Genomic DNA, 16,932 nt, shown 5'->3' on the forward strand with positions numbered 1-16,932 from the left:
TCAGAGACATCAAACGATCGGCTCCGAAGCGAAAGGCAACTAGTGCGTGCATCCACTTCCGTATTTATACCCGCGCCGCGGGGGCGGAGTGTGTGATGCGAATCACGCACGCCAATTACATTGGCTCGTTCAATAGTACTCGAAGAAGACAGGCTCTCTAGCGATCTCCCAATTCAGTCGACCGTCGACTACGTCTGACGTTCTCGACTGAAAGGGAACGACTATCGTACATACCAAGAGTTGTTCACAACACGGTAATATGCATGGTCGCTCACCATATCAACGTGCAGCTATTCGTTCATCAAAAAACTACACATAGAAACTCTAAAAAATAAATAAACCATTTAATTGACGAGAATCCCTCTTAAAACAGAAATACCAACCTGAAAACCTAGGGCAGCCTATGCACAGAGACGCCACACCAAACACTATCTCATTCAATGTAGAACTACCGTAAAGGGGCTGTATGAATTCTAACACATCCCAGGTAACCCAACCCCTCCCTTTTTATATTATGAAACCCCAGCACTGATTTTTTTTGTGCAACACTCGCCAATGAACAATGAGGGTACACTTCACCCTGCTACAATAGAACAGGAAAGCCTTCTTTAAATCACTTTTCATTTAGGAGGCCTTTTCTTCTCCTTAGTCATAATCCTTCAGTGAAAATCATATCCTCTGCATCTGAGTTATTAAAACTCTAATTAAGCTTCTAGACTGGTGGAGAGATCAGAGACCCAGGCTGTCAAGATTCTGTGAAAACTTTTGATAGTTGCTATTTCATTCCCCCGTCTTTAACTTTGACTGAATGACTATAAGGATTTAGGAGAACACTACTGTTGTAGACAACATCTTTGAACGTTAAGCTGTGAGTGGTCTGTTTTGACTCTTTTGTGCGTTCTGCTCTTTTTATGTGTTAAAGTTGCTCTGAAAGATCTGAAAGTCCTGAAGATTTCTCCTGGTAATTCAGTGCAGTTTTGATCATTCAGCATACCTACCCCCTGTCCTCTGAGAAAAAGTGAAAAGTGACTATTTTAGCTGAGGAAAGTCTGCAACTGTAGGAAACTTAAATACATGCATGCTACTGTAGTTTCTTATTGTCAGCAGTTTTTAAGTTTAAGATTTATACAGAATTAGGGAGATATACATGCATATATCATATATGCACATTTAATGTTATGTAGGCTAACTTTTCAAGTGCTGAAAATAGTTTAAAAAAGGGAAATATTTGTGGTCTAGGTAATATGTCCCTCTAATTGTTTACAATGTGTTTTAATACCCACAGTTACCAACTTCAGTGCATATGTATTTATATTTCTGTTCATGTTAGTTCACAGTGCATAACAAATAGAACTTTTAATATATAAAATGTGTTAGTGCATGCTGAGATCAACATTAGCTAAGATTAATTAATGCTGAAACCTTATTGCAAAGTCTTACCTATACTATTTATTTACTTTCATTTATTTCATTTTATTTACTTGTACACACAATTATTCTCCAGTTAATAAACTGTAGGCCATTTGATTTTGATTATATTTTATGTAAGGAATAATGTCATCATTCAGACATATTTAATAACGAAATGCTTTTTACGTGGCAGAGGCAACATTATTACATTTTAAATAATAAAAGGGATTTGTTTTGACAAATATTTAAAAATAAATAAACTTGGTAACGGGACAAATTTGATTGCATTTATGATGGTGCTATTAATGCAACATCCATCCCCTCAATATTTGGCTCCCAGCGGGTGAAAGACCCCTATCAGACAGATAGCAGCAGACATGGGATGGGGACAGAGGTGGCACAGAGACATGCTCAGAAAAAGTCACCAGCAAGGACACAATTAGTCCTCACTGACAGTGCCAGGCAGAATTTAGAGCAGGTGCAATCCCAGGGAAGAGCAGTGGTGTGTCTGTCTATAGTATTGCTAACACAGTGAGTAAACTGATGTTATAAAGACAGTGAGTTGCTGAAAACCGATGTTTCAAGTAGTGACGATGCTGCTGGGTCACATAAATGCATATTAGATGCATAACACATACTGTCTTATGGAATATAAACCGGTAACACTTTGTTTTGATAGTTCACTTTAGACACGCTACTAACTATAAGTAACTTTGCAACTACATGTTAACTATCAATCATAAGAGTCTCTGCTTAATATATGCTAAAACGTCTCTGGTTACTTGCGTAACCTATGTTCTCTGAATAGGGAATGAGACGCTGCGGAAAGCGCAGTGGGATATCCTCTGGATGTGCCGATTGCCTGAAGCCCTATAGAATCACGCCAATTCATTGGCTGATGGCGCTCGCGCAAGCTGGCTCCGCCCCGACGCTCTTACGTCGTAGCATGACGAACGCTCGCGCGCGCCATCCTCTCCTCAGATTTCTCTGCCGAAAAGAAGAACTGTCGGCAGCGCGAGGAGCTTGGCAGCGAACGCAGCGTCTCGTTCCCTATTCAGAGAACATAGGTTACGCAAGTAACCAGAGACGTTCTCTTTCATAGGTTCACTCAACGCTGCGGAAAGCGCAGTGGGAACGAAATACCAAACTCGCCAAGCTTAAGCGCTGCCATAACTGGTAACAGACCAAATAATAATAACCATGACCGGTTCAAGCAGATAGAACCTGGGAACCTGGAGTCATGTCAAGATCTAAATTATAGAACCTCACAAAGGTGTGCGGAGAGGACCAACCTGCCGCCACACAAATGTCTTCCAAGAGGGCCCCTCTAAAAAGAGCTTGAGAGGAAGCCACACTTCTGGTGGAATGTGCTCTGATGCTAAGAGGTGAAGGCAAACCACGCACCTCGTAAGCCAGCGAAATAGCATCCGTTACCCAGTGGGAAATCCTCTGCTTTGATGCCGCAAGCCCGCGGCGGCCAGCACCAAAACACACCAAGAGCTGGTTAGATTTCCTCCAACCGCCTGAGCGATCTACATACAACTTCAAAGAACGGACCGGGCAGAGCAGGTTAAGTTTCCTTTCTTCCTCAGAGGCAAAAGGAGGAGGGTGGAAAGCGTTAAGGTTAACAACCTGAGAGCGGAACGCCGTGGAAAGAACCTTGGGTACATACCCCGACCTTGGCCTCAAGGTAACCCTAACCAGGCCAGGAGCGAAGTCCAAGCATGACTCACTAATAGAGAGAGCCTGCAAATCCCCCATCCGCTTTAGTGAAGATAAAGCCAACAAAAGAGCAACCTTAAGAGTCAGAATCCGCTCAGGGGCTGACTCCAAGGGCTCGAAGGGAGCCTCTGTCAAACCCTCCAGGACGACTGACAGGTCCCACGAGGGAACACCAGGGGGGCGAGCCGGTTTCAGGCGCCTAACCCCACGCATGAAGGCCGAAACTAACCTCAGTTTCCCCAAGGGAATCTCATCTGATTCTCTATGAGCGGCAATAGCTGCGACATATACTCTGAGAGTGGTAGCAGCCGCTCCGGAAGCAAACTTTTCCTGCAGGAATTCCAGCACTGAGCCTACTGGGCAGCCAACTGGGTCCCTATCATGTGCTAAACACCATGCCTCGAATACCCTCCACTTGGAGGAATACAGCCTCCTCGTAGAAGGGGCTCTAGCACTCGCAATGGTCTCCTGAACGTCGGTTTGGAGATCAAAGCTTAAAGTTAACGGCCTCTGATAGGCCAAACGTACAGCTTCCAAATGTCGGGGCGAGGATGCCATATCCTGCCCTGAAGCTGGGAAAGCAGGTCCTCCCTGACCGGGATCTCCCAGGGGGAGGATACACTCTGGACAGAACCGCCTGGATCAGCTTGATGGGCGGGAAGGCATAGAGTTTCTGCATCGGCCAAGGGTGGGGGAATGCATCTATCCCCAACGGAGCTGGAGGGCTCAGGGAGAACCAAAGCGGGCATTGGGACGACTCCTGAGATGCAAAGAGGTCTACTTCCGCTTTTCCGAACCTCTCCCAGATCAGGGCCACCGTCTGGCGGTTCAACATACATTCCCCAGACCTGAGCTTCTGCCTCGACAGGAAATCTGCTGCGAGGTTCAGAATCCCTGGGACATGAACTGCTCTCAGAGAGAGGAACTTGTCCTGGGACCACAGAAGAAGGTGACGCGCATGCCTGTCTAGGGTGCGCGAACGTGAACCCCCCTGTCTGTTTACATGGGACACTACTGCCATATTGTCCGTTCTGACAATGACATGGTGCCCTTCGAGGAAAGAGAGAAAGTGGCAAAGAGCCAGGAAGACAGCCCTCAGCTCCAAGCTGTTTATGTGCCACGAGAGGGTCTCGCCAGTCCAAACCCCACACGCTGGCCTGCCCTCGAAAACCGCTCCCCAGCCGGTCAGAGAGGCATCCGTCGTAACCATTTGACGACGGAATACCGCACCCATACCGACTTCTTTCTGAAGGAAGAGGGGGTCCCGCCAGATTGACAGGGCGCGAAAGCAACTGCGCGACACCTTCAATAGGCGAAGGGCTGTCCCCGTGGGCCGAGCCCCTGAGAGCTTCATCCACCACAGAAAAGGTCTCATGTGGAGTAGCCCTAGAGGTAGCACAGGGGAGGCCGCGGCCATAAGGCCCAGAAGTCTGCGGCAGGTGCTCACGGAAACATGCTGGCCTAGTGCAAAGCGGGACAGACATGTCTCCAGACTGGAAATCCGTGCAGGAGCCAAACGGGCCTGCATAAGAACGGAGTCCATGTGTACCCCCAAGAAAACCGTGCTCTGAGCTGGAGTAAGAACGCTCTTCTCCGTATTCAACCTCATACCAAGAGACTGAATATGACGGAGGACAATGTCCCTGTGGTGAGTCACCAACTCTCTGGAGTGGGCTAAAAGGAGCCAATCGTCCAGGTAGTTGAGTATATGGATGCCCTGGAGCCGCAACGGGGCCAGAGCAGCATCCATACACTTTGTGAACGTCCTTGGCGCTAGAGCGAGGCCAAAGGGGAGGACCCTGTACTGGTACGCTTTCTCTCCAAAGGCGAACCTGAGAAACTTCATGTGTCGCCGTACGACCTGGATGTGGAAATAAGCATCCTTGAGGTCTACTGTCACGAACCAGTGCCCCAGCCGGATATGAGATATGATGGCCTTCAGCGTCAACATTTTGAATTTCCCTTTGTAAAGAGAGAAGGTCAACCGGCAAAGATCTAGTATCGGCCGCAGGCCGCCTCCCTTCTTCGGGACCAGGAAGTAACGGCTGTAGAAGCCCTGTTCGACTTCCCCCGAAGGAATCTCTTCTATCGCCCCCCTCAGCAGAAGGGATGAACTCTCCTGCTGTAGTACAGAAGCCTGAGCGGCGCTGTCGACTACAGTAGGAAGCAGGGGGGGTTGCGACAAAACTGAAGCGTGTAGCCGAGCCAAACTGTGCGAAGGATCCAAGGCGATACCCCTGGTAAACACTCCCATTCTTGAACGAAATGTGATAGAGGGAGAGGAGTGTTGCAGTGCAGGGGACATACCTGAGATAGGGTGTCGCGCTGTCCATGGGGAGGCGTGGTTGACCGTGGTGGAGAGCGCATGGCTTCCTGACACGTACTGGGGGGTACCACCACCTGGATAGAAGTAACTGGGTCCGCCTGCTTCAGAGGAAAACGAACTGTGCCTCCGAGGAAGCGATTGGCGGGTATAACGTGCGCCGGGAGCGAGGGGAGAAAGCAAGACGCGTCTCCTTCCTCCTGCTCCGGACTGGGTGAAGAGAGTGAAACAGGACCTGCACTTCGAAACACACTGGGTGGCGAAGGTGACAGGGTTGGAGGAGGAGAGCCGGTTGGAGGAGGGCAGAAACGCTTGCGCGGTCTGTCCCAACCTCGTAGATCTGGTGCGGCTCTCCTCCTTCTGACCTGCGGGTCAGGAACGGCTCGAGGAGGCTGGAGCGGCCGATTTGTTGGACCGCTTCAGCTGAAGGCGCTTGTGAGGGCGCTGGAGGGGAAACGGACGACCTCGGGCTCCCCAGACCGTAGTTGGTGGGGGATGAGCCGGGTCATTCCTTCTAGTAGGGAATTCAACCCTATGAGCAGAGCGTTCTCGGGTCTGAGAAGGGGGAGGGTTGGAGTCTCTTGGCTCTCTAGATCTCCTGGGCATAAACTGCCTGAGCGCGGCCGACTGAGACTTAGCGGCACGGAACTTCTCAACCACCGTGTTGACCGCTTCCCCGAAAAGACCTGAGTGGGAGATAGGGGCGTCCAGAAGAAAAGTCTTATCCTTTTCTCGGATCTCCGTGAGATTCAACCAGAGGTGGCGCTCTGCGGCAACCGAGCCCGCCATAGAGCGACCTACAGCCCGAGCAGTGTGTTTGGTGGCTCTTAGGGCCAGATCTGTGGCTTTGCGAAGCTCTTTGACAGCTTCGGGCGTCAGTCCCTCTCCTTCGTCCATGTCCTTAAGGACGTCCGCTTGGTAGGCTTGAAGGATGGCCATGGTATGCAGGGCCATGCCTGCTTGACCAGCCGCCATGTAAGACTTCCCAATAAGGGAGGAAGTAGTCCTACAAGCCTTGGAAGGAAAGAGGGGACGCGACTTCCAGGACGGTGCAGACGACGGGGCGAGGTGGTTAGCCAGCGTGTCCTCGACCGCTGGAATAACGGAATAACCCTGCTCCACAAAACCCACAAGGTTGGTGAAGTCAGCGGCTGCCGCATTAGTTAGGCGTGCGGAGAAAGGCTGCTTCCAGGATCTGGAGATCTCGTGATGCAGATCGCTGAAAAAGGGCATCTTTCTTCGCTCTGGCCTAGAATTAGGGCCACTAAGGAATCTCTCGTCGAGTTTGGACGATTGAGACTCGCGGGGCTCAACAGGCCAGTCTATAGAGAGCTTCTCTGTAGCGCGCGAAAGCACGTCAATAAGCTCAGTGTAGGCCGGAGTAGGCCGCGCGTCCTGGCCGCTAGGCGGGATAACGTCATCAGTCAAAGCAGGCCCGAAATCCTCGGATTCGGAAGCTGCAGTTTAAATCACGTCATCCATTCGCGGCCTCCCGGGCTGGGGCATAAATAATCATGCGCGAATTCAACCGCGCCACTTGCGTGCCCGGGGGAGGGAGGGAGAGAAAGGGCGAGGCCCGTCTGCTCGTACTCAATATCCTCGAGCTCAACACCCGAGCCCCAGGCCGCGGATCCACGAGAGGCCTCAGCGGTCTCGGGAGCGCGACGGGGGGAAACGAATGACTCCTTCTCAAAAACCGCGAGTCTAGAGCGGAGGGTTTTGAGAAGGAGATTGTCACAAAATTTACATTTTGACAATCCTAATACAGCCTCACGCGCATGCGAAAAACCCATACATTTAACACACTTACTGTGAGGGTCGTCGTTCGAAATTAAACGAACGCATGGCGGAGAACAGCGTCGATAATCCATGACACTTCACTGTAAGGAGAACAGAGTTCCACTTATGCCAGTCGCTGAAGTGTTGAGACGAAAGCTGTAGTTGAATTAGAAAAATTCGGGCTCAGAAAAACCGAACGAAGGGAAAGATGTGACCGCTTCGTGAAGGCAGAGAAATCTGAGAGGATGGCACGCGCGCGTTCGTCATGCTACGACGTAAGAGCGTCGGGGCGGAGCCAGCTTGCGCGAGCGCCATCAGCCAATGAATTGGCATGATTCTATAGGGCTTCAGGCAATCGGCACATCCAGAGGATATCCCACTGCGCTTTCCGCAGCGTTGAGTGAACCTATGAAAGAGAACTTTATTTTGACAGACATTCTACTGACTATAAGTAACTTTGCAAGTACATGTCAACTTCTAACCCTAACCCTAACCTAACAGTCCACTAATACTCTGTGAGTTAGTTGATATGTAGTTGCAAATTAATGAGAGTTTGTAGACATGTGGTTGCAAAGTTAGTAAAATATCTGATGTGGACTATTGAAATAAAGTGTAACCTCTAAAATTCTCTCCAGAATCACATTATGGGTCATGTTTGTGATGCTATCAGCTGATCTCTGTGCTTCTGTTCTTCCCTCAGGATTTTTTCAGCAAGTCAGATCCGTTTTTAGAGATCTACAGGGTAAATGATGACAACACTCAGCAGTTAGTGCACAGAACAGAGGTAGGATAACAGTTTCTCTTGAAGATCTCCCTGTGATAGTGCTTCACCAACGCTGAATTGTTTTTTCCCATTTCTTCACACAGACCATCATGAATAACCTCAACCCCATGTGGAAGACCTTCAAGACATCCCTTAACTCGCTCTGTAGTGGAGACCATGACAGAATACTGAAGGTAAATTATGATTTATCAACACTGTAGGAGATGAATGTGTGATCATGTATATTTGACTGAAACTAACAAATAAATATATGGGTCCATTTTAATTTAGTTTTACATTTACATTAGCATTTGCAATTTATATTCCTTGCAGACAGCAGCTTGTAAGAAGTTTAGAAGTACATGTATTGTGTTTGTAATTTGATGTAGCTGCTCTGCTTTTTACCCATCAATAACTCTACTACACTTCAGTTGAAAGGCACTTCAGCACTTTGGGAAAAGTTGTTTTAGGTAATACATTTCAATGTTTAGATTTCTGGTGCATTTTGATGTGGCTTCAGAAACATAGAATCTGTTTTTTGTGTGCAAGTGAGATCTGTCTGAAGATCTGTCAGTCTGCCTTCATGTATTTTGCTATATATATTCATATATTCTGCTTTATGTTATCCTCACAGTCTGATCCACCCAACAACTGTAAATAATATATATATTTTTGCCTTAAAAAGGAATTTATGGAATCAACATGACTAGATAAAATGTGAAATTAATCATGCGCAAATACTTAAATAGATTGACAGCCATAGTACTTTTTGTTTTTGTTTTAGGGCACCGATATTTAGTTTAAAGGGATAGTTCACCCAAAAATGAAAGTTCTTTCATCATTTACTCACCCTTAAGTTGTTCCAAACCTGTATGAATTTATTTCTGCTGCAGAACACAAAAAAAGATATTTTGATGAATATGGGTATCCAAACAGTTGACAGCCCCATTGACTTCCATTGTATGGAGAAAAAAAATACTAATGAAGTCACTGGGGCCCATTAATTGTTTGGTTACCGACATTCTTTAAAATATCTTCTTTTGTGTTCAGCAGAAAGAAAGAAATTCACAGGTTTGGAACAACTTGAGGGTGAGTAAATGATGACAGAATTTTCATTTTTGGGGTAACTATCTCTTGGAGATTTTACCATTATTTGGAGAGAATAGAATTAAGCTATAGACCATTTAGGAGCAGACGTCAAAGTTATGTCACTGCAGTTGCACGCGCATTGTGGTAGCAGAAAAACAGTGCTGAAAATTGGAGATATCCACGGAATAAGAGAAAAAAATCTCTTGTTGTCGCTTTAAATGTCAGATATGAAATGCAAAAAAAGGTGGTCTTATCTAGAATTGACGGTTTTACTGGTAGACTTCTTGGGCAGCGCTAAACAAGCTTGGTGAGGTTGCATTTATACGCTGACAGATTTTCATACTAATTTAAAAATTCATGTGTTGCTGGACCACCGTGTGTGTTGTTGAGATCAGATATCTGGGGCAGGAACTCTCATCGGTCACATGGCCTGATTACACTGGCTCAGGATTATTAGGCTTGGTGAGCACTTGTTTCAGCAATGATTCACTAGGATTTCCCATGTGTTTTACTTAAATATTTACATTCCCTAATTTGCCTTCCTCTTTCTGGTCTCTGGCCTTCTCTTGCTTCATTTATTCGTTCGATATTCATCAAAGACTGCTTGATTTAATTGGGAAAGGAATTACTCAGGGAAAGTTTGAGCTAAACAATGTGTTCAAGCGCAATAATTTAATATTAAAAGTAGTAAATTCCCGCAGGAATCTGAATTAAAGTATCTTCTGTTAAAATATTATAATCATGATATATAATCAAATGGGCCTACTATAGATACTATTAATACAATAATTGTAATATTTTTTGCTATTTTTTTATATGAATGCTGTAATGATGTTCAAACGTGCAATTTGTCTACATTTTTACATTGTAGAAATGTTAATATTCGTCTATGTATTTTATTCAATTAATATATAAATATAGGCTATACGTTTTTTGTTTAAAATGTCTCTTGAATTTTTAAGGTTCTTATGTTCTTAAAATTCAATAATTCACAAAACATTTTTATCAGCACAAACCATGTTTATCCTCACTGCTCAAGTAGCAAACATTTCTAGATTATTCCTATAGTTGATTAATTGATTAATTTGTCAATAGTAAAAACATATGATCTGCTAGATTTTTAGATATAGTCAAAAGTTGGGTTCTGTAAGATTATATTTTTATTTTTTACTTTATGACTCTTTAGAAATCATTCTGATATGCTGATTTGGTACTCAAGAAACATTTCTTATTATGACAGTTGAAAACAGTAATTATAACAAATTTTTTTTCAGGATCCTTTTATGAATAGAAAGTTCAAAATCATTTATTTGAAATATATTTTTTTAGCAATGTAAAAGTCTTCCCTGTCTCTTCTGATCTATTTAATGAATCCTTGTAGAATAATACTTATACTCATTAAGGATGCATTAAATCGATCAAAACAAAACAAAATGGTATTGGTAGTGTACTTTAAAGCGCAGTGTTACACTGGGATCTTGGAGTCTGTGTACTCAATGAACTGAGTCCATTTAACAACAAGATGCTTTGCTCCCTCCATAAACATCTCTTAAGGGCACCTGTGTGCCTCTCTTTCTGCTCATATAGTGCATCAGCATATGGCTGCTTGTGGTGTCCCTTCTGCCCTCTTATGACTTAACAGAACACAGACCTTAATACAGCAAACGGCTCAGGCTCATTTAGTGCCAGCCATCCTCCATGCCATCTGCAGAATCACACCACTCACATCTGGAGCTCATCCCATTCACAGACCTGCCCTTTAGGAGTCCATTAGAGCGCTGCTGTCTCACCACTCAGAGCAACAACGCTCAGTGTGGGAAACATGCCTTCCTTTTAGAACCTACTGAACACTTAAGGAGTGCCGTGATCGAGCCATGTGTGGTTAACTCGTAATGGCTGTGATTGATTGAATCCCTCCGATATTCGACAGGACTCATTATGACTCCAGTGGAGCCTATTTGTTGTGCGCCAATGAAATATTAAGCATTTTGATTTCATTTTTCTTGTTGTGCACACTGACATCGCATTCTCCTTCTAACAGAGGAACAGTCAGTTAAAATGATAAACCAGACTCTCTCATGAACATTAAACTCTCAGTCTTTCTACCGGGTGCTTAACATGGCTGTTGGTACATGAGTTGTTTGGTTCTTAATGTGGTTCAGAGATCCAGTAAAAATAAAATGTCAGCAAACCATGACACAAGTCTCCTTTTAAGGACAGCAGCTGTATCTTGAATTGTTGTGAATTAGTTGTCGTTTTCTTAACAAGCGGTACTATAAGGGTTTTAAGAGGCAGTAAGACCTTTATACAGCAAGTATTCACAGTAAAGTATACTTGCTGTATAAAGTAGTCACAGTAAAGACATTTATGATGTTACAAAAGATTTCTATTTCAATTAAATGCTGTTCTTTTGAAATTTCCATTCAAAATATCGTGAAAAAATTACTTAATGTATTGCAGTTTCCACAAAAATCTAAAGCAGCTCAACTGTTTTTGACAATGAAAACATTTTAATAAGAAATCTTTCTTGAACACCAAATCAGGATCATGTGACACTGAGGACTGAATAAATCTGCTGAAAATTCATCCTTGTCATCACAGGGATACTTGGTAATTATTTAATTTAGTAAAACAGAAAACAGTTATTTTAAATTGTAATAACATATTTTGACTGAAAATAACACATTTTGCATTTATTTCAAAACTTAGCATATAGTTATTTATGAATATAATGTGAATATCACACCTGAAATGTTTTACCATTAGTTGTGTCCTCTTATACCTTTCTGCTTATTTTTACAGTTTAGTTTTGTCCCCTAAATATTGTGCAAATTACAGTATTATGAAGTATACTCTTTGATGTTTGCATTTTGAAATTCATACAAATACAGCATGTTATAACATCAAAATTCATTAGTCAACATCAATGGTTTAGGAATGAAGTTCTTTTTTGATAATTTTGATGATTTTTTTATTTTCTTTTAAGCTGAAGTGTGTAATTTACTGCCACTATAATGACACCAAACAGAATTGCAATATATATATATATATATATTTTTTTTTTTTTGTTTGTTTTTTTTTTGTTTCCAAACAAATATCAGAAACACTTTGTCTTCCATTGGTTGATCATTGGTCCATCCTGCCTCAGACTATCTTCTTTAGTTGTGCCAATGTTGCTGTGTCAAGCTGGCATAGTTATAGTTGACTTGGCATATGCTGGGAAAAAAATATCCGTTAAAGGAGCTATATGTAAAAATTTTCATGCAATAATCGCTTTTTTTTGCCAATGTGTGAACAGCTTGTAATGAAACTTAAAAAACAAGACCTCCCCTGACTTCCTAACTTGTCTATGAAAGCCTGTAGACTTATTTTTATGTGAAAAAGAATTTCGCTGTAAATATATTGGGGCATTGCATCACTTTCAGTCTCTTTTATGTTACGTGTGCACAAGTCCAACCTCGAGCTAGTTGCTTGCTGTAGTTCTCTTAACGGCCTCCAGTGTCGCCAATAAAAAGGGTTTCTGAATTCTGCATATAGCTCCTTTCCGTCTTGCATCATAAAAGTATGATAATGTGGCAACAAAATTGCTCAAGCTAAGACCAGTGTGAATGCACCCACACTATGTTCTGGTTTCATCTTTTAAGGCAACATTATATAAGTCAGCCCCTTGTTGCCCTAGAAATTGCAGGAAACCATCAAACTTTAATTAATTTGCCATGTCACTTTATGTTTAATGCATGGATGCATGGGGCACAGTGATGGTGAGTCTGCTCGAGTTCTGTATGCTGTGTGTTCGGATTCCAGACATTTCTGGTGTTCAGCACTCTCTGTGGACCGTATGTAGGCTACTACAGAGTGGGTTCAACAAGGGTATGGTGTCTCCATCCCTCAGAATATCTTTTATGTATGCTCCAGAGGAATGCTGAAAAAAATGGTATCCAAATTAGAAATGTATAGATATATTTATCTATGTGAGGGGGATGGGGAGTGTGACGAGAATAGAAATATAATGTGATGAAAAAATGAAATGGTAAAAAGCAGAAGTTTAAGAGAGGTTGAATCACGCAAGTACAACTGGACCAACACATACCACATAGGTTTTAGTGATATTTTTGTATTTAATTTAATATCTGGAATGAAATGAAATCGATTTCAAGGTTTAAGATTGTGATATGGGGCTTTAGATGCCTTATTAATATGTGTTGTTTGCCTTTGTTCATTTTTTTTCTTGTTGTGTTCTTCCCTTGACATCCAGTGTACCGTTTGGGACTGGGACTCAAACGGAAAGCACGATTTCATTGGGGAGTTTCAAGCTACGTTCAAAGAGATGCGATTGGCGATGGATGGAAAACAGGTAACACTTTTAAACTTGTTATAAAAAGTACTACAATTTGTTTTAGCACTTTCACATCCACCACACATCTACAAGCCAAACAGCTTTTTAAATCTAATTGGCTTTATTTGAAACAGCTCTCTGAGATATAGCAAGATAAGCTAATGATGAGAAGGAACTAGTTTGGTTCAAAGAGTAATCAGCAAAAGTGAAGATGAAAGAGAAATGAGGTTACATGAATAGATCTTCATGTGGGTCAGTGTCAGTTTAGTTTCTTCTACATTCTGTAGAGAATTACCTCAAGTGTCCCTGACCTGAACTGCTAAGATGGATGGATGGATAGATAGATAGATAGATAGATAGATAGATAGATAGATAAATAGATAGACGGACGGATGGACGGGCGGATGTATGGATGTATGGATGGATGGATGTACGGACGGACAGAGGGACGGACGGACAGACAAACATACAGACTTTGAAACCAAATCCTTCAGGACCTGACATACACATTCATACACAAAAACATAATTAAACTCAAAATGACTGGCTTTTAAACGAACAATGTGCTCTAATGGAATTTTCAGTGGAATAATTGCATAATTAGAATAATTTTCAACCTTAACAATAACTGACTTTTGACTTTGAAATGCCATTATGAAAGTCTGTTGCAAAACAGCATGTTGCTTTACACTTTAAATGTCACGTAAACACACAAAAAACATCACATCATAGTTCATAGCTCTGTACCTTTTAGATCTCTAAGTGTCCATTAAGTCATTCCGCACAACTTTCATTTGTAGTTTATGCTTTATTGCATTTCAAGACCACTATGCTGTGTAGAAAGTGGAAGCAAACAGGATAATTGTCATTTTAAGGTTGAAAATTCACACAAAAAGAAACCCATCCTCCTTAATAATCAATAATGAAGATGTTGTTCTGTGTAAGGTGTTAAAGAGTTTTGTTAGTACATCCCAATTAAACAGTCTACAATGTAAAACTTGTTCTAAAAATGGCTCCATGATTTACCATTACTGCTAAAGACTTGATTAAGACCACATCTCTTTCTGATTTTGATAACAACAATAAGCCATTGTTTTTTAAGCTGTCAGTTAATTGTAACTCCGCTAAAATGCACAGCTACAGCTGGATGACACCTCGTTCACTTGTGAAGTCCCAACGCTCTGGGCTGGTATCTCAATACCGCAGGCATCAGTACCAGACTCTCCTAATTATTTTAGAACATCGCTTCCAGGCTTGACATCATTCCTCATTATTATAACTAAAATTGTTGTTTTCTGAGTCTATTGTCTACTGGAGCGCTTGTTTTGCTGCTCCAATTGGAAGCGATTATGCACCATCTCACACATTCTAATAAAGCTATTTCATTGTCCAGGTTGTACACTCAAACCCGTACTGTTGGAAAGCTAATGTTTTTTAGTTTTTTTTTACTTTGTTTTTTTTAAACAATGACAGGTCCAGTGGGAATGCATAAACCCCAAATATAAAGTCAAGAAGAAGAATTACAAGAACTCTGGGATTGTCATTCTGAATCAGTGCAAGGTAATATTTTCATCATAAAATGATGCTCTCTAGAGGACATCTGGCCCTTGTCTCCCCTGAAGGCTGTGTATTTCAAAAAGCGACATTGTCACACTGTCAGCAGAGGCATTGATGGTTACAGTAGATGGAGGTGGGAACTTCACACAGCTGGATGTCATTCCATCTGGCTAAAATGTGAGATCCTGGCTCTGTAAATGGCCACTGAATTTGATCATGGTTGATGTAAATTAGAAGTGATGAGAAGAAGATAGCAGCATAAAAAAGTGCTTGAATTCATAATAGCCTATTCTTTTGTATCCACAGATAATTAAGATGCATTCCTTTCTGGACTACATCATGGGAGGTTGCCAAATACAGTTTACAGTAAGTCCAGGCAGATACCACTAGTGTTTTATTAGTCGACGGAGTTAATTTATCTGTTTATATCAATAAAACTTATCATCCATAATCATTTGTTTTCTCTGACATTAGCATAGCCACCAGCTTTGTTAAATGAATTATATTCTTATTAGTTAGAGCATTTGTGATTTATTATTCATTAATATGTACATACTAATGGGAACAGGAAAAACAAGTGCCATTCTAAATGTTCAGTTTTTGCATAATTTATAAAATAATAATTGTCTCAACTGCTTACAGCACTGTCATTTTCACATGACACTGTGTGCACAGCAGTGTTTCATTAATTTTTATTATCTGTCACTATAAGATCTTTCTGAAAGGTTTTTATAATTAGTTTCAATTAAAAGCTTTTGATTTGTTTAATGAATTTATATAACATGCAATTTTAATAAGTGTTGATATTTCTCTAGAAAGCATAATGGTAGACCTGCATTTTTTTACAAGCCTTTTAATAGAACATTTTAATAAAAGTTTTATTAAAACATGCTAAAATAGAACATTTTGTTACTAAGGAAAGGGATCTTACTTTTAGGGATATTTTTAATTAAATGTTGGTTCAGGCACTTTAGATGAATGTTATAAAATCCATTGGGGGTTCACTGGTTGAAAAATAATGTAATTGTGGACTGTACTTCAACCTGTGAACTTTCTCATTTGATTTTAAAAATTATAATTGACAGAAGCACCAACCTTTAATTAACTGCCTGAGTCATTGAATTATATGATTATGTCAACATTAATTTGTGATAAATGTAGTTAAATTCAATGAAATGAATAAAACAAAAGTTTTTGAGTTGGTGATAGAGACTATTTCAAGAAATATGCTATACACTATTGGCATTACTTTCCCACTGTTTTGGAGTGTTATATTATTTGGTTTGCAATTTTTGTTTTATTGGTTGTCCTCCTGAAGATGTTTGAGAACCATTACTTTATATGGCGTGGGTGACCATAAGAAACAGTCAGTCAAGTGTGTCCAAACTTTTTGCTTTTGGTGCATTTTTTTCGGTATATAGCCTATAACCAAGTATATTTTATGTACATACTTAGTCCCAACTCATGCAGTTTACAGCGCTACAGCTCTTACAAGCTGTTTACTCTCTGTCAAAGCTGTTAGGAGACAGCACTCTGTAGAGATTTTCCACATGTGGTGTATACATTTTAAGTAATTAGCTTCAAAGCTCCACGTTGATTGCTGCTTGTCTTTTCAGGTAGCGATTGATTTCACAGCCTCTAATGGGGATCCGAAGAACAGTTGTTCGTTACACTACATCCACCCCTACCAGCCAAACGAGTATCTGAAAGCTTTAGTCGCAGTGGGGGAGATTTGCCAAGACTATGACAGGTGAGCAGGCTGAACAGCCAATCAAATCCCAACTTCTGCTCTCTAGCTTCTTGACTTTTTTCACACGACAGTTGTTTAGGTTCACACATATGCAAGTTCTCTTTCTCAGAGTGCAGATTTTGACAGTATAGTGAGAAAAGTAGGGCCCCAGCATTGGGGTTTTTAATTTTGTATGTGATGAAATGAATGTGTAGTCTGTCTAA

General features: G+C 41.9%; 1 protein-coding gene across 1 annotated transcript in view; it reads left to right on the plus strand.

Moving 5' to 3' along the window:
• Positions 1-16,932, plus strand: part of cpne4a (copine IVa) — a 77,129-nt gene that overhangs the window by 45,458 nt on the left and 14,739 nt on the right. Inside the window, exons 6-11 of the mRNA XM_077214982.1 lie at positions 7,935-8,018; positions 8,102-8,191; positions 13,342-13,440; positions 14,896-14,982; positions 15,286-15,345; positions 16,596-16,729. Coding sequence (XP_077071097.1) covers positions 7,935-8,018; positions 8,102-8,191; positions 13,342-13,440; positions 14,896-14,982; positions 15,286-15,345; positions 16,596-16,729 — 554 coding nt within the window. The remainder of the gene's footprint in view (positions 1-7,934; positions 8,019-8,101; positions 8,192-13,341; positions 13,441-14,895; positions 14,983-15,285; positions 15,346-16,595; positions 16,730-16,932) is intronic.

Source organism: Siphateles boraxobius, unplaced genomic scaffold (genome assembly GCF_051911475.1).
Source record: "Siphateles boraxobius isolate OS27281-9 unplaced genomic scaffold, OSU_SipBor_1 68, whole genome shotgun sequence".
Lineage (NCBI taxonomy): Eukaryota > Metazoa > Chordata > Actinopteri > Cypriniformes > Leuciscidae > Siphateles > Siphateles boraxobius.